Below are 18453 nucleotides of genomic sequence, written 5' to 3'. Positions count from 1 at the left end.
TCCCGTCGCCCTCCAGCCCCGCCCACCCCGGAGCTCTATCTTTGGATTGTACCCTAGGCACAGGGAGCTGCGTCGGGGAGCGGCAGAAGTGAAACTCGCCAAGTCCCCGCATCACTCTTGTTGGTAGAGACCATTAGTTAAACGCAGTTAACCTCAGCCACGAAATCTGGCTTGTTGGCTCGGTTTGCTGTTTTTAGGCCCGGCCGTGCCTCAGTGCACTCGCTCTCCCTCCCCCCAGCGCCCGCAAGTGGGCCCGTCCAGGCCGGGTGGCGCATGCGCCTCAGAGGCCGGGAGCAGCGGGGGCTGGCCGCGCCGAGCCGGGTCAGCTGTGGAGGGCGCGGGGGACTTCGCCACCCGGAGCTGCTGCGACTCCGGCGCCCAGGCCGCCGGCCTTTGGATGGGGAGTCTTCGCTGGTGACTGTCACTTCAGTCCTCCCTGTGTGGCTTCGAGTCGGGTGAGTCTCAGGAGTCCCGGTCGTTCCGAGGAGCGCTCTCTTCCTGGCCGCGGTGTCCTGGGAGGCCGCGGGACACCCACCTGTCCCTCCTCTCGTGCCCTGCTCGCGCGCGCCCCGCCGTGTCCCTTCCTGCCCCTGTCGGAGGTTGGGACCTTGAAGGTCAGGTCCCTGGTCCTCAGGGCGGCCGTGGCTCGCCCTGCTTCGAGGCAGACCACCTCGCGGGGGGCTTTGCGGTTGTAGCTGGAGGCGCGTCCGGGGCCCTCCGCCCGCAGGCAGTTGCCGAGGTAGTTGAGAGAATGCTTTGGTCTAGACCTTTCTCTCTTCGCTGCGGTCTGTCTCGCCACTCGCGAGCCTAGTGACCTGGGCGGGGGATGGGGTGGGCTCCTCCTCTCCTTGAGCCTCGGCTTCCACGCTTGTAAAATGGGTACAACCCATCGCATCGATGGTCAGAAGGGAAGCCATTCACAGCGTTTGACACTAGGAGCGGTGAGCGCTCAATGAATCGCGTGATTATTATTATCATCTCGGAGTTAGAAATTGCATGTAGCTGCACCTGTCAGCTGCAGTGAAAGTTGCCACCAGTCTGTCTTGCGAAGCGAGAATCCATGGAGATCCCCATCAGTACACTTTGCAAGGAAGGTAGACATTCGGGTCCCTTTTATTGGAATTAAAAGTTACCGTGTTTGTAGGTTCACGCAAGGTGCTTAATGAAGAGTCTTAAGTAAACCCGCGTTCTGGAAACTTTCATTTAAAACTTTAACTGCATGAAAGAGGTTGGCGCTGGCGAAGGAATTCTGTTGTGACACCCTTGTGTCTCCTTTCCTGTACATACAGGCTTCTGCGCGTGTTTAGTTTATTTAAAATGAGCCTCACTCATTTCCATTCTTTTGTTGTTGTTGTTGTTGTTGTTAACTATGTTGAGGTGTGAACCAATTCTCAGTTCTACAATAATCCTGAATTCAACATTTGGCAAGCATTGATTGGGCATTTACTATGTGCATTTACAAGAACGTTCCCTCACTAGCCTGTGCGTTCTTTGAGGTACATGGACTGATTCTTTTTTCTCTGAAATTCAGGTGATTTGGCAGAATGCTCAGTACCTGCTGAGTACTGTTGTTTGTTCAGGGAGAGTTGCAGCTTCCATTCCTTAGGAAACTATGTGGTGGAACTTGAGAGCCTTAGGGATCTTTCCCCCAGGTAGCCCAGGGGTTCCTTTCGGTAGCAGTGGCGCATGGTCTGTGTTTGGGAGCACTAGTCACTCAATAGCAGATGTTTAGATTTGGTCCCTTTGCAACTGTGATAAGTAGAAGACTGTAGGGTAGGCGGTACCCTGCTGCGTCTGCTACTTCTGCTGAATATGGTGCATAGTTTGAAATAGTTGCAGAAATACTAATTTAACTAATTCCAGGGCTTTCTGAAAGTAGGCCTTAAAAAATGCATGTTTTAGAAAGCATTGTGTATTAAGTTTACAGTTTTTCCTGGAGAACAGTTTTTTCAAACTCTAAACAAGGGACTTTTCTGGATTTGTTTTACTTTTTTTTTTTTTTTTTTGATGTTTATTTTTGAGAAAGAGTGCGAGCAGGGGAGGGGCAGAGAGAGGGGGAGACACAGAATCCGAAGCAGGCTCCTGGCTCGGAGCTGTCAGCACCAGAGCCCGATGCGGGGCTTGAACTCACGAACCGTGAGATCATGCCCTGAGCTGAAGTCGGACGCTTAACCGACTGAGCCATTCAGGCTCCCCTGTTTTTTGTTTTAAAAAGACATTAGAAATTGCAACTGTAGAGTACATTTCTTTCTGGTGCAGCCACAAAACAGCAAAATCTTTGGAAAGAAAACACAAGTGACATTAAAATAGGGGGTTTCCTCGTGATTATAGATTTGCTGAGGTGTTATTAAAATGCTTACTCCTTTTTCTTTACTAGAGGTCATGAATTGCTTACTTATTGGCTTATTTTTTAAAACTGTGCCACCTGGTGGTTGAAATCTATCATGGAATACTCATTAGGAAAATTTTACCTCTGTCTTGGTAGAATCAGGTGAATAAGACTATAATCTTTATGTCTTTAGTGAGAGTTACCATACTGCTTCTGTCCTCCCAGCGTACCCCCAAGTAAAGGTTAAAATTGCTTTGCAGGGGCCAATCACCCAGTTATTGTCACAACTGAACATTTTAAAGAGTCTCAGCATCTGTTTTAGTATAAACGTTTGCATGCTAGAGGCAGTGGGTGGAGTTGGGGAGGGAAGCCCTTTAACTGTGACAAGTTAACCTGGTGTTGTCTAAATGCCAGTGTAAAAGTGGGACCGAAGTTTTATGTCTCAGTCATAACAGTGTGAATGGAATTTATTCCTCTTTCTTAGTGCACACAGACACATGTGAAGTCTTAATCACAAATGTTCCCTTCACCTTTGTTTCATCAATGCCGCTGATGTTCATAATTATTTTGGCATTACCCTTTTGAAATTTTTTTGTATTTTCCTAGTGGTGATAAGTTTTTATCCATTGCGAATTTCATTTCTGAAAACAGGTTAAAATCGTTTAGTTGTGAACTTCGATTTGAGAAGAAAGTGAAGAGTGCAGTGCAGAAATACGCTCTGTGACATCCTCAATTGATGTAGCCAGTCTCTTTGGGGTACATTAAGACAGGTAACCGAGAACTTCCCATTGCAGCTTCCTTCATTGTTGGACAGCTCCAGGAAGATGACGTCTTCCACTCTTTGGTTTCCAGTCCTGTCCTCAGAAATACCTTGGAAACACCATTGCAGATTCAGTGCAGCCTTTCCCGTCATGTGATGAGCATTTCACATATACAAATGCAAATGTCACGCTCACTGCTTACCATTTCAGATACTCCCACATGTGTTATTTTAAACCTCATAACCCCTCAGAGATATAGGTCCAGAGCTAATACCATTTTATGGAAGAAGAGACTTAGGTCAGATTAAGTAACCAAAGTGTTATAACTTTTGGACAGATAAGTCCACAACTTTTGCCTTCAGATCCATCGTTTCTCCTACTTAACCAGGTTGTTCCTTTTATCTGTCACCTCTGATGGGGGCTTCCCTAAATTGGTAAATATTCCCAGTTTCATTAATAGCTTCTTACGGATCCTGAGAAGAAGAGTTTAAGAGTAGAGGCAAAGCCGTCTTCATCCTGAGCAGTCTCTCCAGGAATATTCACATTGTCAATATTCTGGACTTGGCTGCTCAGGACGAATACAGTATTGTCCTTTTTCTTGAGGTAGACTGACCCTCTGTTTCTAGAAATGCAGGATAATGTTACATGGTCTTCTTTGGAACCTGCAATTAGTGCTTGTTGGACTTGTAGCCAACCAGAGGCTCTTTGGGAAATAGTTTTTTCTATCTGAATGTATTTCACCCACAAACTGCTGGGAAGTTTTCTGTTTCGAACATGGGAATAATTTGTCCTGGTTTAGAGATTGCATTGGGTGGTAGTAACTCTGCCACTTGCTATGTGACCTGGGACTTATTTTTAATGTGAACATGTGAGTAATGCATACTTGAAGTACAAAAAGGCAATTTCTTACGGTTCCAATGAATTTACAGTTATTGGAAGGATTAGAAGACTTGTGCCCAGTGTGTGGTAAGTGTTCAAAAATTATTTTCTACACTAATAATGTAGATACAGTCATGGCCTTGAAGGAATGTTAAAAGTAAGAATATGGAATATACATTTAGTTTTCTTCAGCTCATAAATTACTTTGAGTTATAGTAATGTTTATTAGAATAGGCTTTTATTTTTTATTTTTCTAAATGTTTGTTTTCGAGAGGGAGAGCGAGAGTGAGAACACAAATGGGGGAGGGGCAGAGAGAGAGGAAGACACAAAATCCGAAGCAGGCTCCAGGCTCCGAGCGGGTCAGCCCAGAGCCTATCACGGGACTCGAACTCGCCAACCACGAGATAATGACCTGAGCCGCAGTCTGATGCTCACCTGCCACCCACATGCCCCAGAGTAGGCTTTTAAAGATGACTGCTGGAAGATATCAGCACTCACAGCAAGTGTTGTGGGAACAGTGGCGTCGTTTTATAGCTGTGAGTGTGGCAGTATACCCGTGTAAGCACCAACGGGACGCGCAGCCAGCCGGGCGCTGGAAGAGAGTGTGGGTACAGGGTGGACAGAGGGAAAGAAGAAGAGGGTATCTCATTGAAAAGGTGGGGTGGAGGAAAGGGGGGGGGGAATGACTGGTAAAGCAAGGAATTTGTTAGATAAGGGATTAGGTAGGTCAGTGTTTAGAGCTGTAGATTGAGAAGTAGTAGTTTAGTTTTTTACCAAGAAGAATAGGAAAAGGAAACTATATGAAACCATTCTCTTCTTTGACATAGTTACATAGGATAGTAAGTAGAGAGGAAGTTATCTTATTGGTACCCTGGCTGGGTCTACAGCGCATAAACTTTTGTAACAGAGGGAGGAAAAATATACATCGTGGTATGTATGCATTTGTACTTATATACAATGTGGGCGTATTTGTCTCAGCTGCAAAGTGTCTTCTAAAGTATTTAATGGGCCAAAGAGGTCATTTCAGTACATCATAAGCTTGTTTCCAAATTGTAAAAGCACAAATCTGAGGACTTGGTTGATAGAAGTGAAAATGTTTTGTCACATTTACAAAATAAAAAGACAGTTTCTAAGTGACTTAATAGTACATTAGATGACTTAAATTTCTAGACCGTATGAGGCCTCATTTTTCTGAGGGAAAAGATTATGTCATTAAGAAGACTTCGTAGTCAGCGGCAGGCAAACAAAACTTGAACTTGGCTGCATTTCCAAATGTGTTTCAGAGACTCAAGGACTTAGTTGGGCATAGCGGCCTGGTTTGGGATTGTCAGCTGTGGTTTGCGGGGTGTGTGTGTGTGTGTGTGTGTGTGTGTGTGTGTGTGTGTGTGCGCGCGCGCGCGTAGCCAGTCGCTCAGTGGAACAGTGATCCACTGGTCTTTTTGGAAATGGAGTTTGAAATAGTAGGGATACTGTAATGCTCTGGAATTCTTTGTTTAGACATTTGTAAGGACTTGTTGAGAGTGGAAAGTAGATAGGCAGTTTGAAATTCTCAAACGTTTTTGTATTAGCTCTGTGAAGGTATAATTTACATTTCATAAAATTCACCCACCATGAGTTCAGTGATTTTGGTAAACTGCTGTTGTGCGGCCACTGCCACAATCCTGTTTTAAAATGCTTTCGTCGCGCAGATGTATTCCTTTGTGGCCAGTGACAAATAATCCTCTCACTTTCAGGTGTAGGCAAACCATCGGCTTTTTTTCTCTACCATTTTGCCTTTTCTACACATTGTATATAAATGGAATCATGTATAGTCTTTTGAATCTGGCTTCTTTCATTCAGCTTGGTGCTTTGAGGTTCATCCACGTTGGCGCCTGTGTCCGTGCATTCCTTTTAATTGCTAAATAGTATTCCATTGTCTAGGCATACCACATTTATTTATCCAGTTGGCAGGTTATTGGACATTTGCATTGTTTCCAGTATTGGCTATGATGAATAATGCTGTCAAAATTAGCATACATGTCTTTGTGTGGTTTTATGTTTTCATTTCTTTTGGGTATATTCTTAGGAGTGTGGCTTCCGTGGTCAGGGGTCATTTGGTAAGTATGTGTTTAACTCCTTAAGACACTGCCAAATTAAGTGTGTCCTATTTTACATTTTCATTAGCAATGCATGAGGTCTGTTTTCTCTGCATCCTAACCATTGCTTGGTATTGTCTGACTTTTTGATTATAGCTATTCGGGTGGAAATGAGTGGTATCTCATTGTGGTTTTAGTTTGAATTCCCTGTGACTAATGGTGTTCAGCCTTTTTTTTATGTGCTTAATTAACCATTCTCGTACCATCTTCTGTGAAGTATTCAAATCTTTTGCCCATTTTGGGGGTCCATTTTAAACGTTGGGTTGGTTTGTAAGCATTCTTTATATGTTCTAGGTAGCAAGTCCTTTTTCAAACATGATTTGCAAATATTTTCCCCTAGTCACCAGCTTGTAGGATATTTATTTTTTAGAGCAGTTTTAGGTTCACAGCAAAATGGAGCAGAACGTACAGAGAGACCCCATGTGCTCCCTGCCCCACACATGCACAACCTCCCCCGTGATCAGCATCCCCCGCTAGAGTTGTGTGTTTTTACAACTGAACCTACATTGACACATCATCATCACCCAAAGTGTGGCTTATCCTTTTTTTAAAATTTATTATATACGTCATGAAATGCTCACCACGAGAAGCATATTACAGTATTATTGACTGCATTCCCTGTGCTCTACTTTCCATGCCTGTGTCTTTTCATTTTCTTAATGGTATATTTTTGAAGCGAGAAAGTTTTAAGTTTGATAAGATTTTACCAATTTTTTCTTTTATGAATTGTGCTGTTGACCTAAGAACTCTTTGTCCTGCCTAAGGTCATTATTTTAGGTTGTCTTTCTTGAAACCTTTTAGAAGATTAAAGCAATCATTGGTTCTTTCTTTTGGTAATCTTTTCCAAGTTAAAAAGAATAGGTTACAAAAAAGAGTAGGTAAATAGTGCTACATAACTATAGCAAACACTTCAAAATAATGCTTTTCCTTTGACCTTGGCTGCTAATTTTCTCCTTTGTGAATGAACCAATTAAATTTAATTTCTGGGATTTCAGCATCTTGCTTTCATTGTAATAATTGCATTTTATGGACAGATCTGCTAAACTGAAAAACTTTTTTCACATCTGCTTTTTGTTTCTCTTCATTGTTTAGTTAGATTTTCTCAGCCACATGTTAGGAAGAAAACAGTCCATGTTAATTCACACTAATGTGAGACTGATGGGGCTTTAACCCTCTGAGAGGAGTATACATTTTAAAAGGATTAATAAACCAGTTCTCTTGTTTTGTAGAATTTCATCTGAACAAAATGAGTTGTAATCAATTTCAGGAATGTGGGGAAAATAATTGAAATCAGGCTTATTAAGAGAGGCTGGCCGTTTCTGCTAGAGCACTTCTTTCCAGTGTTGGGCCTCTTTAGAAACTGCAGGTTCTCTGAACACCTGATAACTTGCTGAATCTGTTAAACTGCTGGATAAGGAAGCTGAGGCTCAAGGTTAATAATTTGCCTAAGGTGAGCATTCCTTTCTGATAAAGCTCACTGCAGGTTTTTACTGAAGTAGCTTTAGGTCGCATTAACAAGTACAGTCACACATATTCAAGACACTCTTGTATCCACAGGTCGCTCTGCTGCGCTCCATCCCTCCTCCTAAAGATGCATCCTGACTTATCTCCACACTTGCACACTGAAGAATGCAACGTCTTGATTAACTTGCTTAAGGAATGTCACAAAAATGTAAGAGTTCAGAAAAATGACCATAAAGCAAAGATGAAACTTAGGTACAACACAGTGATGTGAAACGTTACCTCCACTGATGGAAGGGGAATGATAATATGGCAGATCTTAGCTTACTAAAGATTAGTGATTGATGCTTGTGATTTTTCAGATACCGTTTCCATTCGTGATTACTAAAAATTAAGCATGGTAGTTTGTTAGGGAACTTTTGAAATGATATGTAACAGTCAGAACCCATGTTCTTTCAATAAAATACTTTCCTTTTTTTTAATTACAGGATGTTAGAACAATTGCGTTAATCTGACTCTTCTGATCATAATGCAATTATTGTAAGAATTTTCTAAGATTTTCCTTGATGTCCATCATTCTGTGTTTAAAGGAGATTGAAATTTTTTTTAAGAATTAGATATTAGCTAGGTGTAAATTATGATTGGCCTAATTTGGCAGGTTTACTTACTTGTTAGTGGAATGGAAGTAAAATTCCATGGTTAAAACCAAAATGGAAAGGAAACCCATTTTTGGAATTTATTCACTTACGCCAATATTTTTATGGACGTCAGATATTAAGCTTTTTTCATATATTTGATGCATGAGACAGTTATAAGGAGCATTTGTGGTTTTAACTTTGCAAAATGCGTTTTCCTCATGATATTCATAAACTGTGGATATATAAAATTATGGTATCAGTATGTATCATTTAAATGAGTAAAATTTAAAGGCTAACAGGTAGTAAGTACTACCTCTGATCTGTGAAGTTAGATATTTTTTGTTCAAAGAACGTTGTTGGTGACAATATACTTGAGACAGACTTTTTTCAGCATACATGTAGATCCAGAATTGATATCATAAGTCTTTATTTAACGTTATCTTAACGTTATTTATACATTATACGTTATTTTATTTGTACGTTATTTTAATGATATTTAACGTTATTTTGTGGGTGTGCAGTCGCGTCCCATTTGGTTTTAGAGTGTGTTTCCCTGATGACTGATTTTGAGCATCTTTTCATGTGCCTGTTGACCATTCATACAGTCTTTTGCCTATAGTTTATTTTTTTTTAATTTTAAAAGTTTACTTATTTAATTATTATTACTTTCTTTGCCCCTATTTTAAAATTGGGTTGTTTGCTTTATTGAGTTTTAAGAATTTGTTTTCATTTGACATTCAAGACCCTGTCTTGACAATTGGAGACATTGACGAGCGTGTGGTGAGTATGTTCTCAGTCTGTGGCATCCTTTTTCACTTTCTGAAGGTTGTGCTTCAAAGAGCAGTTTGTAAGTTTGATGAAGTCTAATTGCCAGTTTTTTCTTTCAGTGTTTGTGAGGGGTTTTGTTTTGGTTTTGGTTTTTTTGTTTGTTTGTTTGCATTCTAAGGATCTTTGTGTGTTTCCTGCTCACAAAGATTTTCTCCTTTTTTTCTTCCAAAGGTTTCAGGCTTTTAGCTGTGACATTTAGATTTGTGACCCATTTCAAGTTAATATTTGTGTCTGGTATGAGGTAGGAGTCAGTGTTTTCCTTTCTCTACGGGGATTGTTTTTCCAGCACTATTTGTTGCAGACACCAGCCTTTCCCTCCTAAATTAACTTGCTGCCTTTGTCAAAAATCTGTTGACCACACATGACTGGGTCTATTTCTGGGCTCTAGTCCGTTCCGCCGATTTATGTGTCTGTTCTGAACACCAGTTAATTCCAGTGTTCTCCTCGTGGGGCCAACCGGGTCCCCTGACGGGTTTGTCCTCTTCTCTACCCTCGCTCACTTTCCACACCGCGTCAGGAGTGACTGTTCAAACTACGTTCAGGCATCGCTCCCCTCTACCGGCTCCCTTTGCTCGGTACGCGATCTCACTTTCTTCCTTCGTGTTGTTTCAGGACCTTCATGAACATGGCCCCTACTTAGCCTTGGGTTTCACACCCTCCGGCACTCTTTTTTTCCCCTCGCTCCCCAGCGACCTTTTCTGCAGTTGTGTGGAGCACACATTTCTCTCTTCTGAGGCTTTGGGCTTGCTTTGTCCTTGGCTTATCTTGGAGCCCTCCTCACTATCTCCTCTTCCCCGCATGCTATACCGGGTTTCATCATCCTCCAGGTTTTATTCTCTGTAATCTGTCTTTGCCTCTTCATTTCCTCCTTTCCTGGCCTAGATTCTCTTGGTGTCGTCACTGTGTCCTCTAGTAACACCATACGTAGTCCGTTTCCTACTTGAAGGTACTTCTCACACGTTTTGGTCTCAGGACTCGTATACACTCTTAAAAATTCTTGAGGACCCCAAGTAACTTTTGTGTGTGTGGACTCTAGCTACCGATATTTACTGAAGTAGAAATTAAAACTGAGAAATTTAAAAAAATGTAAATGTATATAAAAATACAATAATAAATCCAGTACATGTTAACATAGTAATTTTTCACAAAAAAAGATCTTATTTTCTGAAACAAAAGACAGAGTCAAAAGAATGACATTGCTTTTGGGGAGCCTGGGTGGCTCAGTTGGTTAAGCTTCTGACTTCAGCTCAGGTCATGATCGCGGTTCGTGGGTTGGAGCCCCGCGTCAGGCTCTGGGCTGTCATTGCAGGGCCTGCTTTGGATCCACTGTCCGCCCTCCTCTCTGCTCCTCCCCTGCTTGCGTGCACGTGTGCACTTTCTCTCTCTCTCTTAAAAATAAATAAACATTAAAAAACAGAGGAATGACATTGTTTTTGCATTTTTGCAATTCTCCTTGGTATCTGGCTTAATAGAATATAGCTGGAGTCTCCTATCTGCCTCATGTCCAGTCTTTGGTGATGTTGTCCTCTGAGCAGCCTCTGGAAAGTTCTACTGTAGCCTTGTGAGAGAATGACAATGAACAAAACAAATAAGATCTTTGATTATCAGGAGAATAGTTTTTATCTTATACACCCCCTGGAGAGCTCCTGGGAACTCGTGGGTGCCCCTGGACTGCACTTGGAGAACAACTGTTTTATAACAGTCACTCTGTTCGTTGACTCACTCTGTTCTGTGACCGTGTTCTGTGAGAGTAGGGCCCAGGTCCACCTTCCTCACTACTGTATCCCTAGTCCTTGTCTTCGAGATATCGATTGATTGCCCATGTATTCAATCACTGGCCCAGTTTGGTTTTCTGGAAACAGACATCACACACTGGAGGCCTTTGCTCTGTGTGTGCAAGAGAACTGTAGTCCATGGGCGTTCCTTTTACCAAGTCCAGCGGGACACTTTGGGTTTGTTTTGCACATAATGTCACAAGAGTGTATTTCTTTGGGCTTAAATATTGGGGTGAAAGCGAAAAAAAAATAGCTGCTGTCCTTGATTTAAACATAAGATGTATGTGTATGGGGTGATAGGAATCACTGTGAACTAAACTGTGAAATACTGCCTTACATTCTAAACATTAATCCTTTCTTTTGTTTCTGCCTCACCAGAAAGTGTGTGAAAATGCATTGTTCCCGTCCATCTGTAGTCAGAGAAATAGTTTGGGAAAAATACACAAGAAACACTTATTCTGAAAAGGTCATTAGGCAACCAGTAGGAGATGTCAGTTTACCTTAAATGCTTGCCAGAAAAACCAACCCATTCGTTGACTGGACCAGAAGAGGACATTTAAAGCGGCGATGAAGCAGGGGGAAAGGAGTAGTGAGGGGCATAGCTTATAAACTATGTGTTGTCTGTTTCCGTGAAAGCCTTAATTGGAAAGAAAAGGAACAGGTGCCTAGTATAACTACAAGTTCAAGTTCAGCATTTATGGCATGTCATTTTAGGCCATCACCATGCTGTCCTGGGCACCCTTAAAAATCGTGATGTGCAAACGCACTAATTATGGCACTACTAAAAATTCGTGTTCTTGACCTCCGCCTTCATCGTGATCTGCTTTGGAGCATTTGTACTTTTTGCCATGATCATTGTCGTAGGCCTTGAAACCACTGGGAGATTTTTATTTTTGCTTTTCAAAGAAAGCAGACTTTGAACTTCAGACATAGATTTTCTGATATTGTGGATTAGTGGCTTATTTATGTGGTCCATATAGACCGTTTAATAATAGTGTTACGTGTTTCTGATGTATTTTGATGACATTTTGAATGGAGGCCAATGAGAAAATAGTGTTGGCACTCAGCATATATTAGGTAATTCTTCAGTGGGACAGAGTGTTTGCTATTGAAAGAAGTTACTGGTCATGTTAATATGGCCACAGTGCACTTTGACATCACTCCCCGTAGTAGATGATGGATTGTGCTGTGATGTTAACATGCCCTTAAAGACAGAGGTACTTGAAAACAGAATTGTTTACACTCTGTCATTGTGAGGTTTTGGCAGTTTAATAGGCTTCCCTTTTAGTAAGGAAAAGTCTTTTGGTTTTTCATTTCTACCTGCAGAGCTTTTATCTCTCCTTTAGGATGGCCAGGATAAGTCCATTTATTTGTACACCTCATACCTGTGACTTACCTATTTGCTTATTAACAATGTGCTGACACGTTAAACCCATTTCTGTAGGAATAAGTATTTAAATTCTGTGTGCCAGAGACCTTAGCATGTTGTGGGATGAAATATTTTACCCCTTTTCTTCCTTTTAGCACAGCATTCTGAAATTTTTTGGTCATTGCAATGATCTTGATCGGGAGATGAGAAAATGCTTGAAGAATGAGGTAAGAAAAGTGTTAAAGAATAAAAATGGTTGAACAGTAGAATAGAACATTTTTGAACAATATTTTACAATATTGCCATTATTAATTTTTATTCCGAATTTTAGTATAACAGAGAGAATTGACTTTAGACATACATCCTCCCCTAAAACCAAGAGGAGAAATAAAAGCCTTTTCTGGGGACAGTTAGAACATTGCTAAGATTTTTTTTTTTGTTTTTTGGTTTTTGGTTTTTGCATGCACGTAAATGAAAACAACTTCCTTATTGTAATCATTGTAACTCTCCTGTATGAATTGCAAGGTTTGGGAAGTTGAATTTTTTTAGCAGAAAGACTTCTGACAGCTATTACCTGTAGTGGGTAACAGATACTCTTCGGGCCTGTTCCCTCATAGAACATGGTGGGAGCCAGACATGGTCTCCTCACAGGTTTAAAATTGTGAATTTCTTTATAACCATGGCATGTACAAGCCATAGGGATCTAGTTTGACTTGATTGGAAACACTTATTTCCTAAACTCGGTGTTAGGCCATGACATGACCTTGGACATATAGTAGGGTGCTTTTGAAATCTTTGAAAAGACATGAATTTTTTAATTTTTTAAAAAATGTTTATTTATTTTTGAGAGAGAAACAGAGCACGAGCAGGGGAGGGGCAGAGAGAGAGTGAGACACAGAATCTGAAGCAGGCTCCAAGCTCCGAGCTGTCAGCACAGAGCCCGACATGGGGCTCGAACTCACGAACCGTGAGATCATGACCTGAGCCAAAATCCGGCGCTTAACTGACTGAGCCACCCAGGTGCCTCGAAAAGAAATTTAATTCCCTTTCTTTTCACACATGAGTTGTGTTATGTCCAAAACCTTAAAAAATCTGTAACTATTAAAACCTGCCTTCCAGTTTTTTTTGCATTTTCCATATTTTTGAACTTCTTTTCCTATTTGCCTCATGGTGGAAGGTATTAGTTATAATATTTGAAGCTGTCCAGCATCTATATTTTTGTTTTTTGTATTTTCCAATCTGAGGCTTTGGGGGTTTTTTGGTTTTGTTTGTTTTTTCTCTTCCTAGAGTCCCTTTCTAGTGTCTTTACTGTTTGAAGAACTTTCTGGAGTTCTCACTTCAGGGTCATCATTTTCTTTGCACAAACATGTACGTGTGTAAGTGTTTTAAATTGATTTTTCAAGAGTTTTTCTTCACTGGTAAAGCTAGTTTATATGAAAGCTGAACCTAGGGCTTTGTTTGGTTTTCATAAGGATTATGGGAAAACGAAGCCCACGCTGTGGTGTTCATTGCAGCGATTTATTTCTCACATGCTTTCTGTTGTGTCTGTTCGCCTTTTCCCCTAAATTTAGATTTTTTTTTCTTCTTTTGGTTCAATAATTTTTGCCGTTGGTGTGGTGATTAGATCTTTATATGAAATTTTCTTCCCAGGAGGTCCTGAGACGTTAGCGACCGTTTGGTAGGATGTTGTAGATATTTTTCTTACTTTGTTTTCATATAAATTTTAGATTTTCTCCTTGACTTATTTTCTAAGTCCTCTATGTGGTTTTTATGTTGCTTCATTACCTGATTTATAGATGTTTTTCTGTCTGTACTTTCATGCTTCAGTCCTCTGAACCTGTGCTCATTTATTTCCTCTCTGCCTTTAATGCTTTCTGGTTTACCATTTACTGCTCTCACGTGCTCCTCTATCATTTCCTTCATGTGCCATTTGAGTACTTTATTCCTTGAAGCTTTTAACTAGAAGGACCTGGCCAGTTTCCCTTTGCCTCTCTTTGCCACTGTGTTACTGCCCCCCCCCCCCCCATTCCCCGTTTTATTGAAAGAATCACTAATATTACTTTTGCAGCATCCTTTTTGTCCCTCTTAATTGTTCGGTTTGGTTTAGTTTTTGGTTAACTGAGCTTCCATTCTATCTACGTTGTTCAGTGAAGTTTTGTGAATAACATCACATGCATATATTTTTCTTTTCCTTCTTTTATTCAGAGGCCATCTGGACTCCCTTTGGGCATATCTTAACATATATTTTAACATAGAGTATAATTTGCTCTTTAACCTGTTTTTTTTGGGGCCACCTACACAGTATTCTGAAGATTTACCCTTAAAACCCTTCTCCCAACCTGATTGCTGGTGGGCAGTCCAGCATATGTGATTAAAGATAGATATCAAATATTTTTCTCCGAGTACGTATCTCTGCATGTTCTAGAATAGTGCCTTTAAAAAAAAAAACAAAACCAAAACTTGTTAAAGCGATGAAATGCCCTTTCCCCCCGAAAAATCTTCAGAAGAAAATTAATGTATGACAGATAAAAGGAATGATTTTGGTTAAAGGGACCTGGTGTTTCATCTATAATTTGAAGTGGTCCTTTGATGGGGAAGAAAAAAATTTCAGAAACTATCATTCCAGAAGCTATGTTATAACTCTTCAATCAAAACTTTAGATCCAGAAAACTTCTTAAAGATCATCTAGCCTAGCTCCCTGTATTTGAGGTTACAGGACCCGAAGATGGACTGATCATGAACCTCCACACCATTGTCTCAGGGGTCAGAGGCGGGGGATCCAGTCAGGTCTCTAGTTAGCTCTCTATCACTGATTTCATTTCTGTGGCCTCTTCCCATATCTCCGGCTCCTAAAAGATTTTGATGTCTAGCTGTTCACAATACTTAGTTTTTTCAACTTGAATTTACTTTTATATTTTTCCCCTTTTTCATAGGGACCCTTCATTCACCTTTAAAATAATGTCTGTATTGGTGTATATAAACCTGTACATATATCCATGTAAAAACACTTATATTCAAGTTTCTCTGCTTTAAATGAGTGCATTGTCTAAGTGCCAGGCTGTGTATTTCCTGTTATTTAATAACCTACTGATCAGAATACTAGGCTGAAAACCTCCAGGTGAAAACTGCATTTAGATCCAACTAATTACAGAAATGTAGGATTTGGGGAGAATCCGTTTGATGACTCTTTGTAATGAAAAATATCCTGGGAAGTTTAGCTGACTAGAAGTTTCCACGTGAACTAATAGGATAATATGGTTGCCAAGAGCCATTTATTCTTGATAATATTTATAGAAATAACATGTCTAGGTCCTAAGAACTAGTAGGTCCACTGTAGCCCACATCTATCAGACTGTGTGGAGCTCTGTATTTAATTCTGGTTGTGATATTTTTTATCAGGAATATTGATATTAAAGCGTTTTATAAAAGGTGCTTGGTAGCTATTAGAAGGCAGAAGCCATGTTCTGTGAACCTCTATGGAAGCCAGGAATGTTCAGCCTAAAAAAGAGGTAGTAAGTGGCTCATCTGTAACCAGATATTTGCCACATTATAGCAGGCAAGAAGAAATAGGCAGTAGAATTTACGTGGAAACACTGGTTCAACATAAAAAACACTTTGGAACAAGTAGAAGTGGCCAACAGCGAAATAGGTTACCTCTCAAGGTAGTGAGCTCCTCATAACTATAAGTGTTCAAGCAGAGGTTAGATGCGTGTGATCGTGAGTTCCTAAAGAACAGGGACAATACTCACTCATCTTAAATATTTCCTGAATTCATATTTTGGGAAGAAATTAATTCAGTAAATATCTGTGCATCTATTAGGATGTAGGTGCTGTACTGTGTTTGCAATTTCAGATTCAGTGAAATAAAAGACAAATAAGAATTTTATCAGCGGAAACAACTTATTTTGCAAATACTTTAAAATATCTAACTCAGCTGATATGTAAATGGTAATATAATCTGCTGTCTCTTTTCTCCCCTTTCCTTTTATTTTCCAGTACATGGAAAAGAGGACCAAGAGCAGGGAGCATGGCAATGCGATGAGAAAAAGACTTTTTAATCCCGCAGAGGAATCTGAAAAATAAATTGCAGGCATACCTCGTGTTATTGTGCTTCATTTTATTGAGCTTCGCAGCTAGTGCATTTTTTTCAAATTGAAGGTTGGTGGCAACCTCGCGTCGAGTGAGTCTATTGGTGCCATTTTTCCAACAGCATTTCTCACCTCGTGTTTCTGTATTGCATTTTGGTAATTCTTACAATATTTCAAACTTTATGATCACTATTATAATTCTTATGCTGGTCTGTGATGTTACTATTGTCATTGTTTCGGGGCATCACGAAGCGTGTCCACAGAAGACAGTGAACTTCATCAGCGTTGTGTGTGTTCTGACGGCTCACCTACCAGCCCTTCCCTCGTCTCCCCTTGTCCTCGGGCCTTCCTGTTCCCTGAGACTCAGCAGTATTGAAATTAGGCCAGTTAGGAACCCTACGCTGGCCTCTAAGGGTGCAAGTGACAGGAAGAGTCCCTCGTCTCTCACTTTAAGTCAAAAGCTAGAAGTGATTACGCTTAGAGAGAAGGGCATGTTGAAAGCGGAGATAGGCCGGAGCCAGGCCTCTTGCGTCATTTAGCCAAGCTGTGAGTGCAAAGGGAAAGTTCCCGAAGGAGATCAAAAGGCCTCCTCCAGCGGACACGCAAATGCGAAGAGAGCGAGAGGACTTACTGCTGATGAGAAGGTTTCAGCGGTCTGGATAGAAGAGGAAACATTCTCTTAAGCCAAAGCCTAATCCAGAGCAAAGTGCTAACTCTCTCCAGTTCCATGGAGGCTGAGAGGCGAAGAAGCTGCACAAGAAAAGCTTGAAATTGGCCGATATTGGTTCATGAGGCACAAAGGAAAGAGACTGTCGTCCTAACCTCAAAGTCCAAGGTGAAGCGGCAGGCGCTATTGCAGAAGCTCCAGCCACGTGGAGGCAAGGCCCTTCACCAGCAAAAAGACTGACTTGCGGAAAGCTCAGGTGATATGGTTAGCACCTTATAAACAATAAAGTATTTTTTAATGAAGGCGTGTACATTGATTTTTAGACGTAATGCTATTGTATACTCACTAGACTACAGGGTAGTGTAAACATAACTTTTATATGTGCTGGGAAGCCAGCAAAGTCATTTGACTCATTTTACTGTGGTATTTGCTTTCTTGTGGTCTGGAACCAAATCTTTAAGATCTCTGAGGTTTGCCTGTATACTTCCACTAGGTGCCTTAGCTGAGAGAAGACCTAAAACCTCTTGGTGGATAACTGAAAGAATCTTACCTCATTTGGTCTCCAGAATCCTTTGGACAGAAAGTGACTCATGAGAAATCAAGCCATGGAGAAATATGGAAACCCCGATTCTGAGTATTTTGTTAGGCAGAGAGCCTTAGGTACTCTCTCCCTTCTGCCAACACACCTGACTCGTAACATGTACCCTCCCTTTGCCAACAATCAGTTAACATTTGTGTAACTTATCTCCTTCAATAAAATAATTGACTTGAATCATATGGTCTCTGTTCTCTTAGACTTTCTTGCAATTAGGGCAAAATGGTCCCATTAGACTCTCCTTTTTGACAATGTACTGATTTTGGAGCTTAAACATTGAAGACACAAGCTAGGGCAAAAAGAGTTTGGGGGAGTCTCAGCTGTATTAACTATATGAAAATGGCCCAACTTTATTGTTTCCAGATTCATTTCTAGTGGTCACCCCTACCCCCCCACCCCCACACCCCCACCAGGGCTCTTTCTGCCAGGTGTTTCTGAAACTGGTGACAATCTAGAAGTCAGCAGCTTCCAGCCACAGCCGCAGCAGGGTCTTGATCTTCTTGTCAGTTGAGATGTCGACAGATTGTGAGCTGTGTGCACCTTCTAGTGAAGTCTGTGTATATGTCCAGAGTGAGGCCTTGTTGATAGTAGTGTTCAATAAGTGCTTTTCTCATCATAAGAGGTGTTCAAGGGGCTGGACATTCACTGAGCAAGGTGGTCACAGAGAGTAGCAGGCATTTGCTGGAGAGATGGAGAAAGAAGTAGAATTAATTCTGAGGGCCTTTCTGAGACTGAGATTTATGAATATTTATTCAGCCCCTTCCTCCTTGTCAGAACAGGTGCAGAAATGAGACATCTTGCCTTTAGATGCTTGTAGTAAACGCATGAGTTGACTATTACAGTAGCATAGTAGTGCCATGATGAGGTGGGTGTCCTAGAAAACATAGAAAGGGCATCCATACCCAGCCTTCAAGGAGAAGGAGCCAT

At 41.1% G+C, this 18453-nt stretch overlaps 1 protein-coding gene across 5 annotated transcripts; it reads left to right on the top strand.

Annotated features, from left to right (window-relative positions):
• Positions 1 to 83: 83 nt before the first annotated feature.
• Positions 84 to 17703, top strand: CMC2 (C-X9-C motif containing 2). Of its 5 annotated transcripts, none has more exons than XR_002738387.2 (5): positions 84 to 455; positions 7663 to 7777; positions 12332 to 12403; positions 16173 to 16334; positions 17425 to 17703. XR_002738387.2 is itself a non-coding variant. In XM_003998285.6 (4 exons), exons 1-4 carry the CDS (start codon positions 274 to 276, stop codon positions 16257 to 16259), a joined length of 456 nt encoding a protein of 151 aa, XP_003998334.3. In that variant the 5' UTR covers positions 84 to 273; the 3' UTR covers positions 16260 to 17703. The 5 variants fall into 5 exon arrangements, 3 of the variants coding, with proteins under 3 accessions (XP_003998334.3, XP_023100729.1, XP_023100727.1); XR_002738386.2 differs by having other exon boundaries at positions 16173 to 17187; XM_003998285.6 differs by having other exon boundaries at positions 16173 to 17703.
• Positions 17704 to 18453: the final 750 nt, after the last annotated feature.

Source organism: Felis catus, chromosome E2 (genome assembly GCF_018350175.1).
Source record: "Felis catus isolate Fca126 chromosome E2, F.catus_Fca126_mat1.0, whole genome shotgun sequence".
NCBI classification, from domain to species: Eukaryota; Metazoa; Chordata; class Mammalia; order Carnivora; family Felidae; genus Felis; species Felis catus.
This window is presented reverse-complemented; position numbering and strand designations above follow the sequence as displayed.

Coding starts and splice junctions, on each gene's coding strand:
- CMC2 (XM_003998285.6), top strand. CDS start 274: ATGCGCCTCAGAGGCCGGGAGCAGCGGGGGCTGGCCGCGCCGAGCCGG. Junction 7,778..12,331: donor TTAAGGAATGTCACAAAAAT/GTAAGAGTTCAG, acceptor TCTTCCTTTTAG/CACAGCATTCTGAAATTTTT. Junction 12,404..16,172: donor GAAAATGCTTGAAGAATGAG/GTAAGAAAAGTG, acceptor TTTATTTTCCAG/TACATGGAAAAGAGGACCAA.